This window comes from Stenella coeruleoalba (genome assembly GCF_951394435.1).
Source record: "Stenella coeruleoalba genome assembly, chromosome: 4".
In the NCBI taxonomy this organism is placed as follows: domain Eukaryota; kingdom Metazoa; phylum Chordata; class Mammalia; order Artiodactyla; family Delphinidae; genus Stenella; species Stenella coeruleoalba.
In genome coordinates, this window is record NC_137149.1 from 132,308,579 (window position 1) to 132,333,012 (window position 24,434).

General features: G+C 39.8%; 1 protein-coding gene across 9 annotated transcripts in view; it reads right to left on the bottom strand.

The window, feature by feature from the left end:
• The window catches only part of LOC307186164 (uncharacterized protein), a 437,480-nt gene that overhangs the window by 191,768 nt on the left and 221,278 nt on the right, over nucleotides 1-24,434 (bottom strand). For all 9 annotated transcript variants that reach the window (XM_079921027.1, XM_079921025.1, XM_079921022.1 and 6 more), the window contains one exon: nucleotides 8,886-8,996. In XM_079921027.1, coding sequence (XP_079777153.1) covers nucleotides 8,886-8,996 — 111 coding nt within the window. The remainder of the gene's footprint in view (nucleotides 1-8,885; nucleotides 8,997-24,434) is intronic.

Consider the following 24,434-nt stretch of genomic DNA (forward strand, 5'->3'; position numbering starts at 1 on the left):
GTGATGAGTTTTGTGTAAGGTGTAGCAACTTGCCCCTTACTTCAGAAAGGAGGTCACATTATGCCTACTGGACCACTCGTGTTTCAGATCCTGAAATTTGATAGTTTTCATTACTGCTTTCTACAATGCACATGTCTTATTAAGATATCTAGAGTGCTTGCTGCTTCCTACTTACCAGACACAGTTAGCAATGTCACCTTTATGTAGTAGGCGAGTAAGATGTTTAGTGAAATAAGGTGATCAAGGTCCATCTGGATTATATTATAACGTAGAGTAGGGGAGTTGTCATAGCACCTGGACCAAACAGTAACTGTATACTGTAGTCCCTGCCATGTAAATGCGAACTGCTTCTGATTTTCCTCACTGATTGAAATGGAATGATAATACAGCTGCAAATATAATCACCACATGACTAAGTTTGCTATAGTTTACTATTATTCTCCATGATACATCCGGCTTTTGTACCAACCAAATAGGCATGTTCAGTAATATGTGGTAAGCATAGCCACGATTTCATTTCTTAAAATTCTGACAGTGACACTAATCTTTAGAATATCCTCAGAAATGAGATATTGTTTTGGTTCATCATCTTATTGGTGGAGCAGGGGAGCCCATTTCAGGGGTTTCTATTGATCTTTTCTATCATAACGTCCCCCACTTCATAGGTCAGTGTACCAATATGGGAACTTTGTCTCTTCTTAAACAAATTAATTCTCCTAAACTTTCTAGATAAGGAATTAATTGTAGTATTTATCCCCAGTCTTCTGAGAACTACTATTAGATATGAGCCAAGATTTCATCTCTTCTTGGTTTCTGTGAGCCCCTGCTTATTAGGACAAAAGGAATTTTTAGTCTTAGGGGATTCACTTCAGTTCATAGACAAAAATAACCCCCAGGAAGTGTGGGCATTCATCATTTTCTCAGTGCACAGTCACCATAATAAATTATTTCAGAGCTCCCAGGGAAGTCTTGGGACGAGATTTACAGGATTGATAAGTCCATATTACAATGTCTTTCCTCAAAGGGATGTGGACTACCCCTCAGTTAAGAGACTTCAGGTATATGAATCAATTTGGATTTAGAAAATGGATAGAAGGCATGAAGTTCACCTCAAAGATTCAAGTTAGGTTTCTGTACTGTGGGCCAATAATTTTTCCACTTACATATGTCAAACAGCCCATTAGTAGGCTGCCATCTATTTCATTACTAGGGACTTCCTCATCAAATCAGCATTGTCACAGACCCCTCAGATCCAAATTTATGATTATCATTCAAACCCTGTGGCTTATTATAGCACCCACCTTGTCTCTGACAGTTAATTGCTACTAAACATCCTCTACAAATCTAAGGTTTCCACTATTCTCATTGAGGTCAGTGAACCCATTACACTGCATCATCCCCTCCATCATCTCTTTCCTAAAAGGAGCCATCACAGAACTTTTAAAGCATGCAGCTGTCCCCACACCAATACATTTCTTAATCCTTTGGTGAATGGTGCGCCCTTTGGGTCCTCCCAAAGGTTTTGACTAAACAGGCATCTGCTGATAGAGATTGGTTGATTCTTCTTTCCTTTTCTATATGCTCTTTCCTCATGGAGTCAGGTCTTGAATTTCTTAAACTGTGCTAGGTTAGAAAATAACTATCATTATAGGTCTAGAAAGAATAAGAGTTGATGATGTTGGGTCCTAAGGGAAATCAGCACCAGGTTACGAGGTAACTGCCTTAGGTTCAATCATTGAAAACCCTTTATGCAGAAGAAGACTATTCAGAGGGAGGGGATGGAGCAGAGACTACCTCCCCAGGCAAGAGAATTTCAAGAGAATTTGGAGGATCAAAGTTCTCATCCCAATGTCTGCTCAAATGTCCAAATCCCCTGCCTCAGAGTACAACGCATTTTCTACCAGTTTTTTTTTTAATTGAGAAATGACATACTTGAGAATTTAAGTGACGCTGCAGTCTCCCACTCCTTACAATCACATCCTGGGCTTGTGCCTTAGACAAATAGGTCCTGCAACAGTAGAAGATGAAGAACTCCTTCAAAGTTTCTTGTTCTCCATATGTGTTATATAAATTTGTATCTCCTAATTTCTTTTTCCCCTAAGTAAGCCCTTGAGTGAAAAATGAAGTCAGCTTATTCCACATGCTTTATAATCTCTATTGTTGCCATAGTGATCTCCCACTTCTATCCCCTCCAACTGCACATCATTCTCTACCACCATCAGTGATGATAAATTGGGTAATAGAAATACCTCTGTCCCCACTTTCCCCTAGCAGGATGATTATCTCTGTGTTCCATGAATTTAGGAGAAACTCAATATCACAATCCCATTTGGAAGGCCTATTTCCTGTGGCCACTTCCAGTATTAATAAATACAAAATGTAATACTAATTATTGCATCACTCAGGGTCACAACAGGAAAGAGCACATTCAAATTAGAATAATTCAAAGGAGGCGTATAACAAAAGGACAATTTACTAAAATGAGATTTAGGAAGAACCACAAGTGATAATGTATTATTCCAGACTCTTTGCTACCACCCCTAGTCCAAAGGTGGCAATGAAAGGAGGAAGCAGTTAGCAGAATCTGAAAGTTGAAAGACAAATATAGAAGGTCACCTTGTGACAATCTGGTGAAGGAGCATTTCAGGAAAAGGGAACAAAAAATACAGAGACCTTGAAACTACAGCGTGCCTGGCATTGTGGAGGAAGAGCAAGTAGCCCAGTACCTGGAACAGAGCAAGAGAAAGACTATTAGAAAATGAGGACAGAGAGGTAGGAAGGTTGTACGTATCATAGGGGTTTGTAGGTTATTTTAAAGGTTTTGTTTTAACCTCCATATGTTGGGAAGATTCCAGAAGGTTTGATTCTGATTTACATTTTTAAAGGATCACACAGGAAACTCCATGGTGACAACAGACATGGAGACCAGTTAGAATATTATTACAATAATTCAGATGAAGGACAATGTTGTCCTGGACCAGCTTGGTAGTGGTGTTGGCACAAAGGGATCAGATTTTGGAAATACTTTTTAAAGTAAATCTGATAGGAATTGCTGAGGAGTTGAATAAGGGTTGTGAAAGAAGGAAAAAAGAATAATCCCAAGTTTTTGGACTGAGTAACTTAAGAATGAAGTTGCCATTCATGGAGTTGGAGATGACTTCGAAAAAAACAGGTTTGGTGGGAAAAAGAGGAATTTCTGTTTGGACATGTTAGGTGTGAGATGTTTTTAGACACCAAGTGGAGGTGTGAAGTAGGTGATTGGAAATCCAATCTGGAGTTCAGAGGAAAGGTCCAGGCCAGAGATATAAATATGGGAGTGTCAGCACATAGATGGTACTTAAAGTCTCGATACTAGATGAGATCACCTTAGGAGTGAATATCAATAAAGAACAGCACCATAAATCTGAAATATGAATCAGTCCCTGAGCAAATTTTATTCTAAAATGATTGTTCTGAGGAACTTGAAAATTGTGGAAGGTCAAGAAGAGACTATTGGTGTCTGCACCAATTGACTGGAAAAGGACAGATTCTGATTTGGCTCAAGTCCAACAGGAAATTGCAGGGCAGATTCCCGGGGGGCAAAGGAGAGGCAGATGCCTGTGGACACAGGGGCACCCAAGGACCCACCCCGGGCAGTTAAGGCTCAGAGGAGCAGAATATTTTCTGTTTCAAAAGAAGAAATTTCCGTATACCCCTGCCAAACTTTGTGCTTATTGGTGCAGGGTGAGCCTACAGCTTTCAGTACTACCGGCCGATCTGCTGAACTGCGGCCACCAGAACTAACCATAAATATACTTTAATTGGGTAAAGAAATATAGCCAAGAGCAGAAAAATAAGATTGCAAATACAGGTGATATGCAGATTCTAAAATGTCTTGTTGACGAGCCTTAGGAGCTTAGATTATCTTTTCTATAGGCAAATGGAAGTTCATTTGCCACCGACATTTCAACAAAATCCAGAACAAAGGGCCCTGGACTGAAGATTCTACTAACAATTCTAGTCCAAGAAATGTAGTTTAGGCACATCTTACTTCCTTAGGCCAAGCATACATAAAGCTGAATTTTTCATTAAAAAAAAAAAAGGAGAATTTGTATGTTTCACGAGCACTTTCACTATAGGATTTCTTTACCTTGCAAACTGTATCACCACTGTCACCCGCTTGATTTGCAAGCATCAGCTTAGGTGCCATTTTGTAGGAACAGAGCTGGAGCATGGAGGATGGGACCCTGTGCTCAGGCTTCTCCATGTTGTAGGCAAGAAAAATACCATTTTCACCTTAAATCTGAGGGTTATTTTAAATGAAAGGCAATAAAAAATCGAGTGCCTTGAATTCCTCAATAGAAATGTGCTACGCAAGTGTGAAGTCCATAAATTTTATGAGCGTCTCCTTTTCTGCAGCCTAACAGCTGGCCCATAAGGGAAAAGGATTGGTTTAGACCCAAGTTAGAGTCACTAAGGGCAGCAGTGTGATCATCTGACGGGAGGTGTCAGAAATCTTGTTAAAAGGGTAAGAAGGCCGCGCTGTCCCTGTTCATGTAGATATCAGGATAACAACAGAAAACGGCAGCCATGCAAGTTTTGCTGGACTCCTACTGGAATGCTGATGGAGAATAAGATGATGCTGTAAAAGCCTTATGATCCTGTGGTGAAGGGGGGCGTCCTAAATGATGAGCCATAACCAGTAACTAGCTCACAGGATTGTTATAACATATGCAAATAAAACATAAGCACTTTAATTATTTATATACTTATATAAATAATCACGTGTTTAGAAGCTTAATCTCTACCTTTCTGCAAGAATGTAATCTACATGAGAGCAGGACTCAAGTTCAATATCGTAAGCATTATACCCTACTTTTCAGTATAATACCTGGTACATAATAGGCTGTCGGTGAATATTGGTTCAACCATATCCTGGTGTCCTGCAATATTATCACATCCTCCTTCAAGAATGAAAAAATGAACAAAATCACTGACTTTTGTAAACTTAAGTATTAAATCGTGTTAAGCACTAGATCCCATTCTGGGCCCATGTAATACCTGAAACATAACAGGCACCCGGACTAATTTAATGGTTTGTCTTCTCCACTTGACTATAAACACCATGAGATCAGGGATCATCTTTTGCTTGCAACACTGAGCATGGCTCCCAGAATACGGTAAGTGCTTTCTACCTCTCCTGCCAACTCAGTCAAATCTGGTGGACCTCTGAAAGATTCAGGGGCAGTGGAGTTTGTAAGAAGTAACACCAAAGTAAGAATCACAAGCCCTGGTTTAAATTTCGACTCTGGTGCCGTCAACATAGGCATGTATTTAGACCTTCTGCACTTCATTTTTCCTCATCAGCCTAGAATATAATCTCTAAATTTCCCTTCTCTCTATGGCTTCCTGAAATGCCCCTACTCATCAGAATTTGTTTAGGTATCTAGTCAGAGAGACAGAGAGAGAGAAAAAGAGATTACATATGTGCGTTATGTATGTACTTTGCTTCATATTGCAAACTTTCTCTATGTTTCAGAAAAATGATGGGCTTCCTCAGAAATGTATGTCATATTAAATGTTATATTATAAAGATTACTCAGCCTAAATGCTACCCTCTCTGACCTTCTCATTTAAAGGAAGCCTCCTAGTTTGTTCACTGCTCTACCACAAGACCTAGAACAGTGTCTGGCCAGTAACTACACTCAATAAATACATGGTGAATGAGAGGAAAAAAGAAAAACATGGAGGAGAGAGTGAGAGAAAAAGAGAGAAGTGTTTTTTATTCAGATCAGAAAACCAGCAGAGAAGGAAATGAAGTATATAAGGGGAACTCAAATTATATACTGGTAGTATTGTTTGGGTTAAAAAAAAAAAGAAAAAGAAAGCCTCTGATACACCGTTCACTTGCTTTGCTGACAGTTAATTTTTAAGAAGGCTGAGGCTGTGATAAAAAGTATGAAGGAAACCATTGGTAGATATCATTTAAAGCCAAATTTATTAAATGATCGTTAAATTGCACAGTTGTACCCAGTGAATTCTTACTTCAAGTCCAAAGGAAAAAAATAAATAGTACCCCAAGCCTAGGAGAACTAAAAACTCTCCCATTGCTTAATAGAAAATCATTCATCCCATTCATCCCATTTCTTAAGTGTGTCCTGTGGGCTAGATTGTATTTAGCTCTAATCTTAGGAAGTAATTATTACTGTCCTCAATTTACAGGTAAAAAACTGAGGCTCAAAGAGGCCAAATGACTTGTCTAAGGTCATTCAGCTAAGGGCGGGATGAGATTAAAGTCCAAAGCTACCAAATTTAAAGTCTAGACATCTTCCTTCATGAAATATGTAGAAGTATTCTGTCTCTAAGGAATATAGACTTTTCTCTCAAACTTATAAACCACCTCATGAGATAGAAAAAGCCTAAAAACCGTATCAAGATCTTAGACGTAGTATTATTGAAAAGTTGCTTTCAGAACGAAATGCTTTCATTTTAATCCTGTTTGCCAATAGACTTCCATTATAACATTTGAAAGCACATTTCCATAGAAAAACGAGGTCTCGGGCATAATAGAAACATCCTTACTCAAACAGAACTCTTTAAAAAATCATGCTCCTGATCAAGTTAATGTATAATAACAAAATATTCACATCAACCAAGTCCCCCAATTCAAACAAAACACAGAAATCACGTCTGACAATGGTTCAATGGTCTAAAAAGGAAAACAAAGGACAGAAGCTCACTGCCTTAACAGTTACTGTTTTATGAAATCCCCTTACTGAAATTCCACATGTAGCTCTCAGTAGCTGATAGAGCTTGGTTTCAAAACACATAGAGAAGCTTCTGGCTTCTAGAAATAAACAACTTGAGCTGGACTGCAGTGGAAAGGAGACAGAAGAAATACAGAGACTGAATTTCAAAACAACTTGAAAGAGGACTAATGAGGAAGTTGATTTCTAGAAATACACAGCCAAGAGCATCTGAAATGTAACTGCTATAGGAGTCCTCAGGCAACAGGCCAAGTTTACTTTTTTACCTTATAAATTCATAAAACTGTTGCATTTTAATGCCCAGGGGCAAGTGAAAGTCTCCACTCCTTATTTTTGATGCAGAATACATGTCTGGAAAGGTCTAGCAACTCATGCAGTGGAGCACAGCTAGTTAGAAAGAGAGTCTTTTGAGCCATTCCACGAAGGTAAGTATCTTTTGATAATTAAAAACTATTAAAACTATTAAAAACGATTTCAACTCGCCTAAGCACATTGGGCAACATTAACAAATTAGCAAACCACTATAGATTTTTAAAAATAATTACCTTTCAAATTGTTAAAATAAAATGTCATTCAATAAAAACAACTTTTTGCAAACATGTGAACTCTTTGGAGTCAGGGTGTTTGGTGAATCTCTCGATCAACAGGTTGAACAGAAAGCTAAGCGGTCGAGCGTGTATTAGCAAGGTTAAACAGTGGGATTTAGAACAATCAGCGTTATACGCAGATAGGATGAAAGAGGCTGCGGAGAATTCAGAACAGCTAGGATATTATTAGCAAAATATTTCTCTAATATTAGTGTGCCGGTTGACACAGGATACACAGGGATCAATTTGGAGTGGAAATGAGAAAGGATCAAAGTGCCATGGAAAATAGGAGCGAATGAGGAGGGACTGAGGGATGAATCCACTCAGCATGACATGTCTCCCCGCCTGGCAGCTCTGCCGGACCAGCAGAACACGGTTCTGTCAACAGACTTGTCCAGAAAGGGTTCAAGAAATAAAACACTTCTACAGCTCTGCCAAGCTACATTTAAAAAAAAATTTTTTTAAACCACTCTGACAATACTCTTGGGAACGCGAGGCTCCAAGAGTCAAGAAAGCACAGAGCTGAGGTTTCTGCTTCATACCTTCTTGTCTTCGCTGTTTCCTGTACAGACCAGGCACAGAGATACAGCTGAGAGATCACAGAGTAAACCAATATGCTTTACACGTTGTTCCTTGCATTTTGAAAGGTTTTTTTCTAAATACCGTTGGCAGCATTTTTTATTATTATTTTAATCGTTTGCAATTTCATGTTGGACTTTAACATAAGGCTGTTTTCCACGTTTGTTGCCAGCAGCAGAACTTGGTCAGCTGCCACTCCGAACGAGTTCCACACTATCTCTCCCCACTATCTGTAATGTGACCCACTTTTGGTGAGAGAAAAGAGTTCCTGATCCTTAATTACTGCAGCTTGAGGGAAGCTGTTTGCCAGACATGGGAAGTTTCTGACCCTCACGGAGCCTCACAATGTGCAGGTCAAGTGTCTGGTCCTTAGAGTGAGTAGCAGGGTGTTGGACACAGGGGAAGGTCTCTTGGAAGGTCAAATTAAAAGAAGGCCAGCACTGCATCTGCTGATTAGAGCACCAGACTGGGACTCCACGCAGCCCAGACGGGGCTTCCTGTGCCACTGGGGGGTAATTAGGGAGGTGGCAGTCAACACAATGGGACTGCACTGGGGCCCAGCAGCACCACTCACTTGCCTCGTGAATGTGAGGGAGTGAATCTCACTGAGCCTGAATTATAGCATCTAAATGTGGGGATAAACATTACTAAGTTAACTAGTAAACATTAACCATGTTTGATAGGAAAGTGTCTGCACAAAAGTCCTTTGTGAACCATACTATGACTTATGGAGATTAGTTATTAATGTTACCAAGCAAAATCATTTCCTTTCTGAGTACACGCACACACGCACACACGTACACACGCAAGATACAGAGGGAATCATTTCAGTTAATTCATTATTTCAATATATTTTGCTTTCCTTAACTTACATAACTTAAAACTATTCTTTATATGAGTGTGATATATTCTATCGGCCTGATAAGATGCAAGATGAACGTCTTTGACGAAGTGAATTGAGGTACGGCCTTACCGGGGCTAATGGGTAGTGGCTCTCCCGCCATACTCCATGGGCTGGTGACGGAACTGGAAACTGAAGGTAAGTGGAGAAGCAATCTGGGGAGTCCAAGTCATCTCCATAAAGCTGTAAAATCCATTTTAAAAGGGAAAATTTACATCAAAGGACAAATACCTTATGATTCCACTTATATGATGTACCCAGAAGAGTCAAATTCATAGGGATAGAAAGTAAAATAATGGTTACCAGGGGCTGGGCAGATGGGGAATTATTGTTTAATGGGTACACAGTTTCAGTTTGGAGTGATAGGAAAGTTCTGGAGATGAATGGTAGTAATGATTGCATAACAATGGGAATGTACTAATTAATACCACGGAACTGTACGTTTAAAATGGTTAAAATGGTAACTTTTATGTTACATACATTGAGATTCTTGAGGCATTGTTAAATGCATGGAACCAAAAGATGTATATCACGTTCTATCACAAGTCAGTAAGGAAAGGAAAACAGTTATTAGGAGATCTTCCATGTTCACTTCTGGATTGGCATGAAGCCAAAGCAAATTTTAAAAAAGAAAGCTGGAGTGTCACACTGATTGAATTGTCCATATTTTACTAAAACATGGCATTGCTACATCTAAGTACACTCTGTCCCCTGAAAAAGAATGGGGACAACTTTATCAGCTATAATTGAGTTCCAAATACTATAAAATTCACAGAAAAAAGTCATGAATAGGATGAATAAAACAATATGGGACCCAGAGCAAAAAGAATACTTATATTTCACGGCTTACAACCAAGATAAATATATACACAAGAAACACCAGACTGAATTCATTGCAAAAAAGTCTTATATTCACAGTAAAAAGGAAAGCAAAAGGAATTTTTAGGTAGATATAAGGACAGTAAATATGAAGGAAATTTCAAAACCATATGAAAGTGATTAACTTTGTATCATCTTTACGAGCAATCAGAAGACAGATAAAAACAGAGAAGACATCCTTTCTACTTTCAAAGAGCTATAGCAACTGAACTGAGTTAATACAATCTATTTCAAAACAGGATACTTGTGAAATCACAGTTGTGATGTTCTAACTAGAAGGAAAAAAAAAGACAAAATTCATTTTAATTAAGTCAATTGCTTGAAAGGAAGTCACTCATTTACTATGTCCATAAAAGCAAGATCATTTCCAATTTGACAGTCATCCCAGTAGATTTTGTGAAATACTGGAAATTTCCAATGCCTTTGCTAATAAATGAAAGTGTCAGATCATTTCCTCTTGCAAAACAGAGACTCTGGCATAATTTTGATGTAAGCAGTATGTTTATTTTAATGTCCATTACTGCCTTGAAGTATTTTCTTTCTAATAGACAATACCTTCTCCAAACACCTGCATTTTTTTAATCTGCAAACTGGACAACAAGTTACAAGTGGTTTCATCTGAGCTAGCAAGCTCCTAAGGCCTCTTGCTAAATTCGAAACAGTGTGGCAAAACAGAAGAAAGAAATTGCATCTCTGAGCCCTTGGGGGCCTTAGAGAGACTTGGAGAACCAAGAATAACTAAGATGCACCATGTCCACCAGACACACAGCCTCCTGGGGAGAAGGTGGATTTCCTCCAATTCTTTACAACATACAGGACTCTGCCATCTAATTTTCATTTCACTTGTTTCTTTTTACTGTTGCTTTACAAACATGGCAGCTTGGTCTCAGAGGAGCAAAATTTCATTTCTTTCCTAATCTTTTTCCCCCTGTTCACAACTTTTTCTGCTTTGTTTTGAAAATAGTTATGCCAATTCTAGTGATTGGGTTGTTTTCTTGTTTGTTGCCTTACACTGGGAATTGGATTTATTGATCCAGTGACTACCCAAAAGCCGGACAAAAAACCTGAAAGTTTTATTGCTTTTCCATTTTCTTCTAATATAACTAGAGATTGCGTTATCTTTCATTAAGAATTTAAAATTCAAAAATTATTCCACTTATTTATTATCTTACCAGTATAACATTAAGTCTGAAATAATTTCTATGAATTTAATCATTTTACTTTTTACAATTGCTAATTATTTCACTTGGTCAAAACTAGATGTATGTTGTTATGTCCTGTCTAAGATACACACACCCTCATCCACACAATCACACACACGTTCCTGTGCACACACACTACATACCCATCTTGGCTTGAGTCCTCATCACGCTCTCAGGAAATTCTAGCAAGACTTTCCCATAAATAAAACTACGATAATTTATGCCTATCAAAAGACAATGTGTTGGGCTTTCCTGGTGACGCAGTGGTTGAGTCCGCCTGCCGATGCAGAGGACGCTGGTTCGTGCCCCGGTCCGGGAGGATCCTACATGCCGCGGAGCGGCTCGGCCCGTGAGCCATGGCGGGAGCCTGGGCGTCCGGAGCCTGCGCGTCCGGAGTCTGTGCTCCGCTGAGCCTGCGCGTCCGGAGTCTGTGCTCCGCTGAGCCTGCGCGTCCGGAGTCTGTGCTCCGCAAAGGGAGAGGCCACGGCAGTGCGAGGCCCGCGTATCGCAAAAAAAAAAAAAAAAAAAAAAGACAATGTGTTGATGTAAATACACAACTACAAAGTGTTATGAACTCACAGGGCATTCTTCATCATAAACAACCGTATTCTGTTTTAGCATTTGTTGCTGAAATATACAATAGTAGCAGACACAACACAAAAAGCCTAAAGGAATGAGAACATTTGGCCTGTGTAAAGAGTAAACAGGTTTTTCAAGTATATTATTTTTCAAAGAAACAGTCTGGAATATGAGAAATGAACGGAAAGAAGCATGGTATTAATGCATTTTCTTTTTCAAAATCCTGAAAACCAGCCATATGTTCTCCATTATGAATATGCAGATGGTCTCAATGCAGTTATTTTTTCTCTAATTAAAGCCATCAGGGTAAAATAACGCAGTCGTTTAGGAAGCTGATTCAGCTGGGTCTCTTTCTTCCCTTCTCCAGAAGAGCACCAAAGCCTTTACATGTTTATATAATTTGGGAATCCTCGCTGGTAAATGAAAAAGAGAGCCGAGCGAAGCAGCAGGAAGGGTAGCTTTATTCTTTTGTGCTTTGCGGTAGATTGTGCACTTTATGAAGAAAATGCATTTCACAGATGGATTTCTCTTAGATATTTTTGTTGAGACCCTACCTTTGGCATTTTGTAAGCAATAACTTCACTGAATTCGGCACCCTTGCTGTGTCTGCCCTTGATCCAACAATGATGTTGAAATCAAGCGTATCAAGTTCACCTGTCAGCCTGCCTGCTTGTCCCCTTAATGACAGCTCTAAGCTGAGCATGTCAGCTGGGCCTGGCTGAACTGCTCAAGGCAGAGGTTTGATATTCTATTATAAGGTGCCTTCCACTCCTCTTTGATGAAGGCGGGAGTGGATGATGGATGACACGTATATGAACTATTACTATACTTGGTCTTCATTTGCAAACAGCTCTGACAAAATAATTCTGTCCCAGGCTTTGTCTCTCTCCCCTATACCTCTGGCCCTTTAGCAACCATAGACCTATCTGGCTTTCAAAGGTGTTGTTAAGAAGGCAGCACTAGAGGTGGAGAAACGAGCCTTGTGAAGGTAAGCTTAAGTTTCAATTCATATAGTTACCTTGCTTGACGTCATCATTATGATGAAACCCTTTTTCCTTAATACATACAGATGTTGCTTAAAAAAAAAAAGCTATAGGGAAAGGGATGTATGGTGAGGATGCCACTCTTATAAAGTGCTATCACAGAACCTAATTTTTTTCATGCCACCAGACCTATAGAGCTGAACTCCTTATTGCTACAGCTTTGGTTGCCAGAACAATTTGGGGGGCGTGGAACAGCTCAGTGAGATGGGGCAAGGAAAAATGAACACCCACTCATCTGGAGGGTGGCCATCTTTACAGGGAACTTGGAATCCTTCAATGTAAAAGTTTTTCATTTAAAATGAAATAATAATCTTTACCTTAACCGAGTAAAGAATTTTCTTAAAAAACTGTACTAGATGTAAACGTCATGTTTATCAAATTTTACCCAAGCACTGGCACAAATACAACTCCAAACTTGAGAAAAGACAAAGGGAGAAGTCTGACATCTGATGCTTACTTCAAATAAAACGTTTCCCTCCAGGAAGCACTCAGGGAAAGTCCATATTCTGCACAGTGAGGTATCCCCTCCCCTTTTCTAACATGTGTGCGTTGGAACATTTCACCACCCGTCTGAACCAGAATTATGTATCACATGAAGTATCATAAGGTTCTCGGGGCAAAATGGAGCCACAAGTATTGTAAGGTCTACTCGGAAAGGTCATGTTAGCTGAGTCTTCTGAGGGTTCATGTGACGATCAGAAGGTCTGCCTAAACTGGTCCTGGCGGGGCTACTGTAAACGCTGCTGGGAGGACAGAGACTTGAGATATTTCGTCCTTCTCTCCTAGTGTCTCAGTGCTCATGAAAGCTACTAAGCTCTCTCTCCACATACACCTTTCTGGATGTCATGTGTGACTCTGGAACTAGGACTCTACAGGCCACAGTGGTGCTTTGCCAGCTGGCTGCTGGTTAAACGCTGCCCGTAGGACACGAGGGGAAGATGGGAAGGCTGGGAGAGGGAGAGGGGATTGGCTCCTTTTTTCTGCTTCCTGAATCTCTTGGACTTTGGCTTTATGAGCACCACTGAGCAATACTTCATCAAACCATCAATAGCAATCCCTTCCAGTAGTAGGAAGTCTGGAGTTCTAACATTCACAGAACCAGCCTCATGCTGCCACCTCTGAGATTCCAGAACCGGTCTTGGTGCGCTCCTTCCAAGATTCCAGCACCAGGCAGCCAGCACTCACTCTCAGAGGTCTATGCCCCAGACCCACAGGGTCCCTCCTCTGGACTCAGAGACACCAGCACCACATGGCACCCATACCTCAAAGATTCTCTGTTTGATAATCTCAACCTCTTCCCTTTGTTCCCCCATGCCTCTTCCTGCAGGTGGGACGAACCACATAATTTGCAGTTCCAGTGAAAAGTGAAAACATTATATCCCTGTTCAAAAATTACTAAGAATTTCAAGATGGCAACAGCAGAGCATTAAACCAAGCATGGGGCCCTTCCAAATGCAACACCTTGTGGAAATGCAGGGGTCACACACACATGAAGCCACTCTTGTGGACAGGGACCACCTCTCTGTGATACATTAATGTTCATTTGGGGCATTTTTAGTTCATTAATACCAAATTAGCAATTCTTCACTGCACTTTCTCTGTTAAAATGAGCAGTTTAGTTTTTTGTCTTGAAACTGGATCCTAGCCAAGATCCTATTCTTCTGCCCTTCGTGGTGAAAGAGTGATGAGAGTATGTCTCCGGAGTGACAGTAAGGCCTCTTTTTCTGCACTCCCTCCTAACAGAAAAAACATTCAGAATTCAAGTTCCAGCCCTCATCTTGAGGTTCTCGGGGACAGTGTTCAGAAGTCCATAGTTCAAACCATCCTGACACATTTCATTCATGTCTGCTTCCTAGCAATATATCCACCAATGTTCTGAACATTCAGAGTCCCTGAAACATGGTAGTACACACAGGCGCAAGTAACCTATCTACCTATGACACTTACTCCCCCAATCGTTAATTTAAATAGAAAAACAAATAATACATGGAAACTACTTAGAAGTTTAAATTCCTCAAAGTCCTTGGCAAGTTGAAAATCAAATCATGCAGTAGTAAGCATTACCTTCAATAATCATTTCCCAATCTGATAAAACATTGCATCTGTCTCTCTTACGTCTTCTAGGAGCAGAGAGAGAAATTCCTTTGGGCAGCAGAGACTAACAGAAGGGCTATCAACTATTAACTTGAGCTCCCTCCAGGAGAGAGCCCTTTAGTCGAGCATTCTCAACTGAAGACTCTGCAAAATGGAGCATCCTCAAGTCCTAGGTACTAAAAATAAAACGTACTTTACTCAGTAATTGGAGAGAACGGCATTAAACACTCATGCCACAGCTATGGCAGGATGGGGTGCAGTTACCCTACACTACCGCAAAGCTTTGTCAATAGCCTAGGTATGTGATAGCACCCCCCTGCTACCATTATTGAACACTTATTATGTGTCAGATCCTGGACTAGGCATTTTAACACAGATTTTCTTATTTAACTTCAGAACAGCTCCAAAATTGGTATGGTTATACCTACATTACTTAGGAAGGAACCCAGGCTCAGACTGGTAAAGAAACATTCATGGTCAAGCTTAAGAGTAATTCCAGGTAATACAACAAAGATTTTCCTTGATTTCTTCTAGAAACAAAACCAAATTTCTCCAGATGTTTTCATATCATTTCCAGAAGCACTGTTACCAATTATTCTCTGGGAACAACTGTTTATCTTTTGAGATGAAATTACCTTAGTAGATCACTAAGATCCATTCTTCAAGGTGGTATCATGCCAAAGTAAGTAGCTAAGTAGAGACCATCTGGTGCTAAATGCTATTAGGTCAGCCGCTAACCTTCCAATCGCTTCTTGGGTCTCACACAGAAGACAGCACTCGAGACTTCCAAGAGCTAATTTAATCATTTAGAGTCAGGTTTACCTCTAAATAACATCACACGTCAGATAAAATCTAGAAAATGCAGTCCATTATGCAGATATTTTCAAGCATCTGGCTATCTGATATTATGGAGACAGGATGCCTGAATGTTTACGTGAGGTCTTTGGTTTTTATTTAGGTATTTGGCATTAGCCTATACTTTTCCCTAGGACTACTTGCCAGGCTCCTTAGTCAAGCCATGATTTTATGGAGCAAAAAATAAATAAAAAAATAAAATTACACATATACATTCCATTTCCTCTTCCTCTTCTCTTGCTTTGACAGCTCCTATGAATGAAGGATCCATCATTTTGTTTCTGTAAATATTAAAAATAAAAGTAAACATAGATATGGACTTATATCTATGAATAAGCATGGAAAACATAACTGGAAAGTTTTGGTGGGTGCTGAATTATCTGGTTAAGGGCAGTAGATAGTCAATTCAGGAAGGCATAGAGCAGCTTCACCTCTGCAGATTCCTAAAGCTGCAAATCTATTTAAAACCCAAAGTGGAAAAACTACGTGTCCAATTAAGCACGGTGAGCACAACTTGGAGCCTTTCTCTACTAAACACATACACTTTAGAAATATGAAAAGGGTAAGGGAAAAAGAAAACCTGCAGTGTTTCAAAACTCAGGAAGAAAGTCCATGAAGTTTAGTCTTATTATGCAGACCGATGGCAAGCAAAGGGATCATTAAAACCCTCTCAGGGCATGCAGGAGGCTTGTTGTTTCCCAAAGAGCTGCAAATAATATCAATCAGATGCAACTCAGTATTGGGCTGAGTCAACAAACCCTTCCCCCCATCATTCCGCCATTAATTGTATACATTTGCACTTCGTTAACATCAGCAAACCTCTCGGTCGAGAATGGCTTTTCGAGATATGCAGCTCTGCTCGTACCTTAATAATACACCAAACGTTACCTATGGTAAAGCCCATACTATGCTATCTGAACATGTCCTTAATGCGGTGACTGCATTTCTAATCACTTCTCCACATATTCTATTCTCAGTTATGAGCAGGGCCATTAACCCTTTTACAATACTCTTGGTACAAGAACTTTCTCATCTGCATTAACACCTGCCCTAGAGAAGTGTATAGGCAGAGTTCTTTGAGGTGCATAGGCCTATATTTACTCATGCTCATCTCAACCATATATCTAGTGCTCAAAACATCCCAAAGAGCATGTCAGGGGGAGGGAGGTGGGAGGGGGAAATCAAAAAGAGGGTTCTAGAATAGTAACGAGTAGCACTTATATAACTAGTGCCAGGTGCTGTTCTAAGCACTTAAAATTTTACCGCATTTAGTCTTTACAGCAACCCTAGGAGGTAAGTACTATTATTATCCCAATTTTACAGTCAAGGAAACAGAGAGTTAAAGTAACTTGCCCTCGTTCACACAATTGAGGAGTAGTGAAATTGTGATTCAAACCTAGGTAGCCTAACTCCAAAGTTCATGGTCTTAATTATAATGTCATTTGTTTTTTCTGTTACAACCGAACATATTTTGAAAGATGATTCAGGAAGGCCCAACAATGTGAGTGACTATCCTTCTACCAACGTCTATAATCAAGCAAGAACCAAAACGACGGCTTTTTAAACCTGCTCCTGACTGACAGAGATAGAAAGATAGATGATAGAATTTATAATGTATATAGTTAGATACATAAAATAAATTAACTGTCAATACCTTCATAATTCCTCAAAAAACAAAGTCAGAAAAACAGTAAATTTTGAGAAAATTTTTAAAATAAAAATGGAGAAAATTTTTTCTAAGCAAGAAATTATAGATCAACTGGAGGTGCAATGCTCCAAAAATAATTTTTTAAAAAAAAAACTGGGAGGAATTCAATAGAGAACTGAAGAAACAGGCTGACCAACTCAAGTCCTAAATACTCAAAACCTCAGGTAACATATTTTATAGGTTCCCAATTCCTTGAATATTGAATATCCCTATATTTATTTGTAAATATAAAATTCCAAAATCTCATTTTTTATAACAATCCCATAATTGGGTTGTCTCCATTCTCCATTTCGTAACTCCATTGTCACTTGTAATCAAAACAAGACAAAAAGACCATTTCTATATATTTTGTGCAATTCTATTTGATTAAGAGTTTGGGGACCTCTAGGATGGGCGGGCATTTTGCCTGATGTTATGAACATGACATGTTTCCAGAGCTCTCTTAGCAGTTCACAACTGAGAAGGCAGGAGATACATATGCACTAAATAACTCTAATAAGAGGCAATCTCTGATAAGTGCTAGTCTGGAGAACTAGCGGAAGGGATGTGAGAGCTGAGAAGGGCATCTGAAAAGCTTTGGGGAAGGGTTGAGATTTGAGATGTTAAGATATCAGTGACAAGAGACACGGGAGGAGGGCATCTGAAAAAGACAAGTCAGCCCCAGACAAGACACATGGGGTCCAGGGAGAGGGAAGAGGCCAGCACAGGATGCTGAGAAGTTGGCGTGTCAGATGGGCAAATTGTGGAGTCGTCAATAGGGCCGAATAGACAACCTAGGAACAGACTGGAAGAACTCGAGTTCTTAGCTAAGTAAGCTGGACTTTCCCCCAAAACCAGAAGAAAAGGCCAAGTTATAAAAGCATGTGGTTCCTTCTGGCCATTCAACTGCTTCTCAAAAGTGAGAAAGATATAAACAAAAGCAATAGCAATAAGCATACAGTCCTTTCTTCACTGATTCCATGTAATTTGGGGGTGGGAAAAACTGACTCCTACTATGTGATTCAATGGACCTGGTGTCGGTAGAACCAAGTTCTAGCTGTGATTACTTATTTACAATGTGACCTGGGGCTAATCACCCCAGGGCTCCTGTGGGCCAGGAAGCTAGTTTTGGAGAATGATCCCGTTGATGCTCTCCAGTTCTCTGGCAGTTAAGAAGGAAAAGCCCTTACCCCGCCCTCGCACAGGAAAGCTTTACTCTGTATATTGGGCTTCTGCATAAACTTTCAGTGAAAGAAAATGTCCTACAGTTTAAACACCATTTGAGGAACATCTGACTGTATCACCTGTGACGTTTCTTTAGCTTTCACGTGCTACCAATCCTTAGTATCTCTCTGTCTGTATCATTTAAATAGCGTTTTTCTCATTCATATCCAAACATGTCCCATAAAATGGGTCCACATGCTTTCACGAATGTATTTGATAAGGCCTGACATGGGTTCCAGTTTTGTTCCTTTGTCGCATGGGCTTTATGATATATTTTTTTATATTTGTTTACGGGCATAATGCAGAGCACAACTAGTGGTATAAAATAATGAAAACCACGTAGAACTCTATGGAAAATGAGCTTCTGGCTTAGTCATTATCCCAGCCGTTCTCCATATCCTGGGAAATGCAGAAGAATATCCAGCCCACTGGGTGCCAAATTTTTGCCAAATCCTCTGTTTTGCTCCATTTAGTTCTCCACGTCCTGAGGAGCAGGGTTCATAGCAAGTTGCCTCGTCATTAAAATGACCAGCATACAGTGAGTGAGCCGTAAACATTAACTGACAAGCATGAATAATTCTTGTTGACTTCCTGAGCATTTTAGTGACTTGGACAAGGCCTAAAGGGGGAAGAGTTGGGTTCTCCAATTAGAGCATAGATGGATTCGAGTGGAGCAGCAGAGGCGGAGGTCTCCTTTCCCAGAAGCTGAGACCACCCTCCTGGGCCCATTTTCCTTTACAAGTGCTCTCTATACCTTTGTACATCCCCTCTTCTCAGTGCAAAATCCACCTAGGCCAGGTCCGCTTGCTTAGGGCTGTTCTCTGCTAGCTTTCAGACAAGAAATACGGCCAATTTATCTGTGTTCATGTTTTAAGGTGTTAGTTGTAGCATATCCGGGAGGGAATTAACCTGGCTAAGACAGCATCATGTGAGAGCTTCCACCAACTGGTTCTGTCCACCTTGGAGTCAGCAGAATCTTAACTGTGACAGCCAGCAGGGCACTAATAAAATCTGGGGATTCTCTTTACCTTGTGATGTAAATTTGTAGTTACTCCTCACCACAATTTGGTGAAAATTCTTTGGTAGATATAGCTGAGAGAATGGTTTCTGTTCTGATTTGGTCTAAATTTATCTTCACCTTGTGTTGTCACATCCTGTAAATCCTCTGGCCAAGGCTGTCTGTTCCTGTTCTGCACCACTCTGCTATGGAATGGGGTGCATTTGGATATCAGTATTACCAGACATAGTCTCTATATTTGCTCAAAGTTCAGATTTCGTTTTGTTTTTCTCATTTTTAAAAATTTTATTGACATATAGTTGATTTACAATGTTGTATTAATCTCTGCTGTACAGCAAAGTGACTCAGTTATACACATATAAATACATATTCTTTTTCATATTCTTTTCCATTATGGTTTATCAAAGGTCAGATTTTAATAGCAATATCTTAAGCAGTCTTCTTAAGCATCTTTGTTGACTTCCAATATACAATCCTTGCTGTTACCTACTTTTCCCAGGAGTGGTGTAAGTTTATTTATAGCGCATGCACACACATTTGCACATTTTATTTCCCAGCTGCACACAGCTTGCTTCCTCTGTGATCTTCCTGATTAACATTACTGCCACCCTGAGGTGGTGGTGGGAATTACAGCGTACTTGTTTTGATAAAAATTGAAACTTTCAAGTATGTCAAGGCATATTTTTGAAAAAGTGGATTCTCTTCTGGACCAGAAATGTTGAAACCATAAAACTTCTATTATGATGTTATCAAAACTCACTGTCTAGAAGCTTCTGTTTAACATCGGTGACCCCTGAGCTCCTGACTCCATATACAATTGCCTCCTTAAGACTTCAGATGGATATTTAAAAGAAACTCAAAATCACATTTCAAACAAAACTTCTTGAATTTCATCTCACTTATCAAGACTGATTCCTGCCTCAGTCCTTCCCCAACTCAGTAAAATGACACAAACGTTCAGTGACTAAGGTAAAAAATGTAGGAGTCATCCTGGTTTCCTTTCTTCCCATTTGCCACATCCAATCCAACAATAAGAGTTGTAGGCTCCACCTCCAAAATATTTCCCACCCTACTCCCTTCTCTCCATATGCCCAGCCACCATCTTGGTTCCAGCAGCTTTCGCCTCTGACCAGCACTGTGCTATGGCCTCCTGACGGTTTTCCCTACTCCTATACCTACAACAACTACAAATCATCCTTATTAAAATACAGAGATGTTTATAAAGCTCCCCTGGGGAAAATTCTTCCCATGGCACTTAGAAGAAATTCAAACTCTTACTGTTACATATAAAGAATGGCCTTGCCTCTTCTCTTTCCCTTGTTCAACTCTTTCCCAAGCTCCAGCCATAAGGAACAAGGTCTTCTCCATTTCCTGCCCATAGGACTTTTTTTTTTTTTTTTTTACTTACAAGTTTATTATAAAAGTATCTAACTCAGAATCAGCCAGATGGAAGAGAAGCATAGGGCAAGGTATGGGAAAAGGGGGCAGAGATTCCATGTCCTCTATAGGGGTCTCCATAGAACTTTTGCTGGTGGTGCCTTCTCATTCTTTAAGTTTCAGACTTCCCAGCCATATTAACTAAAGTAGTCACACGCCTCCCTTGTCCTAGTCAGTCTTCGTTACATTACCATAGCTGTTTGCTTTATTGCTTTTATCATTGTCTGATTTATAATATTCATTTGTTGGCCTGTTATCCACTTCTAGAATAAAAGCTCCATGAAGACAGAAACTGTTCTGATTCATACATTGCTCTATCTCCTAGAACACAGCAGTAGAGATGGTAGACCCTGAATAAATGTCTGATGACATTGGGTGGCTACTGGTTTGGGAAAACAATGGTATCTCTCTCCTTAGGTTATTGCAAGGACTAATTAAAATAGATAAAGCACTAATCAGGTGTTTATTACTATTATGTTTATTATTATTATTAATTATTACTGGAAAAACAACTGACCCATGTCATGTAAGCTCTATTGTCAAGTAATTATTATCAGAAAACATGAAGTTTAAGAGTAATCTTCTGAAAAATCATGTTTTAACAAACAATGAAATTTTAAAGAAGGGTGTTTCTGAATTCATGGCAAATGGTGGGTGAGATAAATGTTATAAGAGAGTTTTGTGAGTCCCATCAAAATCTTCTTCAGAACTTGCTCCTCTTTATAAGCATAGGTCTGAAACTAACTCTACAAGGTAGAGCACAATAAAAAAGTGAAATTCAAAGTCGAGAAATATGCAAAGTCCAGAAATATGCATTTATTAACTATGGAACCTTGGTCATTTAATCATAATCCATTCTTTCATCTGTCTGATAGTAATATAAGAATATCTAAGTTAGGGAAATGCAAATCAAAACCACAGTGAGGCTTCCCTGGTGGCGCAGTGCTTGAGAGGACTCCCCTGCCGATGCAGGGGACGCGGGTTCGTGCCCCGGTCCGGGAAAATCCCACATGCCGCGGAGCGGCTGGGCCCGTGAGCCATGGCCACTGAGCCTGTGCATCCGGAGCCTGTGCTCCGCAACGGGAGAGGCCACAGCAGTGAGAGGCCCACGTACTGCAAAAAAAACAAAAAACAAACAAACAAACAAAAACCACAATGAGATATCACCTCACACCTGTCAGAATCGTTGTCATCAAAATGTCTACAAATAACAAATGTTGGCGAGGATGTGGAGAAAAGGGAATCCTTGTATACTGTTGGTGGGAATGTAAATTGGTGCAGACACTGTGAAAAATAGTATGGAGTTTTCTCAAAAAACTAAAAATAGAACTACCATATGACCCAGTAGTTCCACTCCTGGGTATATATCCAAACAAAAGAAGAACATTGATTCGAGAAGATACATGCACCACAATGTTCATAGCAGCATTATTTACAATTGCCAAGACGTGGAAACAACCTAAGTGTCCATCAACAGATGAATGAATGAAGAAGCCGTGGTATATACATATCCAATGGAATACTACTCAGCCATAATAAAGAATGAAATTTTGCCATTTGCAGCAACATGGATGGACTTGGAGGGCATTATGCTAAGGGCAAGAAGTCAGACAGAGAATGATAAATAGTGCATAATATTGCTTATATGTAGAATCTAAAAAATACAACAAACTAGTGAATATAATGTAAAAGAAGCAGACTCACAGATACAGAGAACAAACTAGTGGTAACCAGTGGGGAGTGGGGGAGGGACAACAAAGGGATGGGGAAGTGGAAGGTACATACTATTGGATGTAAGATAGGCTCAAGGATGTATTGTACAACACGGGGAATACAGCCAATATTTTGTAATAACTGTAAATGGAAAGTAACCTGTAAAAAGTGTATACAAATAAAAGTTTTTAATTAAATAAATAAATGGGAAAAAGAGAGAATATCTAATTCAACCCACTTTCTACCACAAGAGCTAGATGAGATTCATAACAACCTATATAAAAATACAGAGCTCCGTAAAGACTAGCAGGGAGTTGAGTTGGCAGTGGTGTCTCTTCATTTCCACTCAATTAATTGAGTTCCTCCTAGGCTAGGTTCTAGGAAAGTACTAGATGCTGAAGGCACCAAGGGGCACTGAGAATAAAACAGAATCTTGTTCTCAAAGAGACCAGAGCATGGAGGAAAGATGACCCTGTAAACAAAGTGAGCAATGTGATGACTCCAATGAGGGAGATGAGCAAGGGCTGAAGAGGTGGCTGGGACAGGGGCAATTATAAACTCCATCTGGAGTGGGTGGGAGGTTTGGTGGGGAGGGCTTCCTGATCTCCTCATCTGCTCTGACCCAGAGACTGGTCTTGTGGTCAGGAGCATTTCCAGGAGATCAGGAGAGCTTTGAAACTAATCTAGAGTTTTGGCTCTGTTTGAGGTACACCTAAGCTGGCCTTGACACCCTCAAACCTCAAAGAAACTCAAACCCCATGTGTTATATTCCAACTTGTAAGTTGACCCTAAGTCTGCCTGTGCTTCTTGGAAGTCATCTAAATTGGAGATCTAGAGCCAGGATAAACCACTAGATTTTCTTGGAATGCCCATTATCCCTGCAATCCCCTTTTATCTGCCTGCAGAAATTTATACCTCATTCAAGGCCCAGACCAAGACTCCTCTCCCCCAAGAATCCTCCTAGTGTCCTCACACCCTGCCCCGATGCACTTTTTTAAAGTCACAAAATCCATCACATTTTTCTCATACTAATTATTTATACTGTCACATGTTTCTTACATTTGACAATATAAGCCACTATAATAGAAATATGTTCTTTTTTAAAGAAGTTTTATTCTGCTTAGTTGTTTGGTTTTTGGCTTTTGGTTTTTTTTGCATAGAGTAGGCGCTCTACTCATACTTAACCTGTACTCATATTTTGAAAAAGACCCTTAAAATGGAATGAATGCAGTGTTTAAATGCAGGTCTAGTATTTAGGAGAAAGAAGAAAGTGGGCAAAACACAGGTACGTCTCTATGGTATGATTAAATACCTGGGGGAGGATTTCTCGTGTGCCATGTCCAGTGGCCTGAGAGTCCTTGTGCTCCAGACTCTACATGGAAGGAGTAAACAGAGCTGCTGGAGCTAATAGGTTAGGCATAGGCACAAGAGGCATCAAGATGGCAAGACATACGAGCAAATGACCGCATCCTTACTGGATAATGGATACCACAAAACTGCCTATTTGAGGGATGTATACAGGTGACCTTGAGCAGCCATTTGGGCATTGAAGACCTTGAATAGACTGAGATCAAGTTACATGACCTTCATGGAGTGGAATCTAGAGATAAAAATTAGCTGCTGTATAAAAATGGAAGTTTTACATTTGTACACCTTAGCTTGTGAACTGACATTCACATCTACTATGCCTGTTTCACTACCAGTTCTTAGATACCAGAATAGCTTTTCCATCATCTGAGTTGTTCCTGAACTCACTTATTCCAGTTTAAATTCCTGCACTTTTGTTAAGCTTCAGTATCACTGCAAAGATTTTTTTTTAAGGAAAATCAAATCACTACAAATTTTTCTCTTATTATTTTGAACCTATGTCCTGCTGTGAAGTGACCTCCA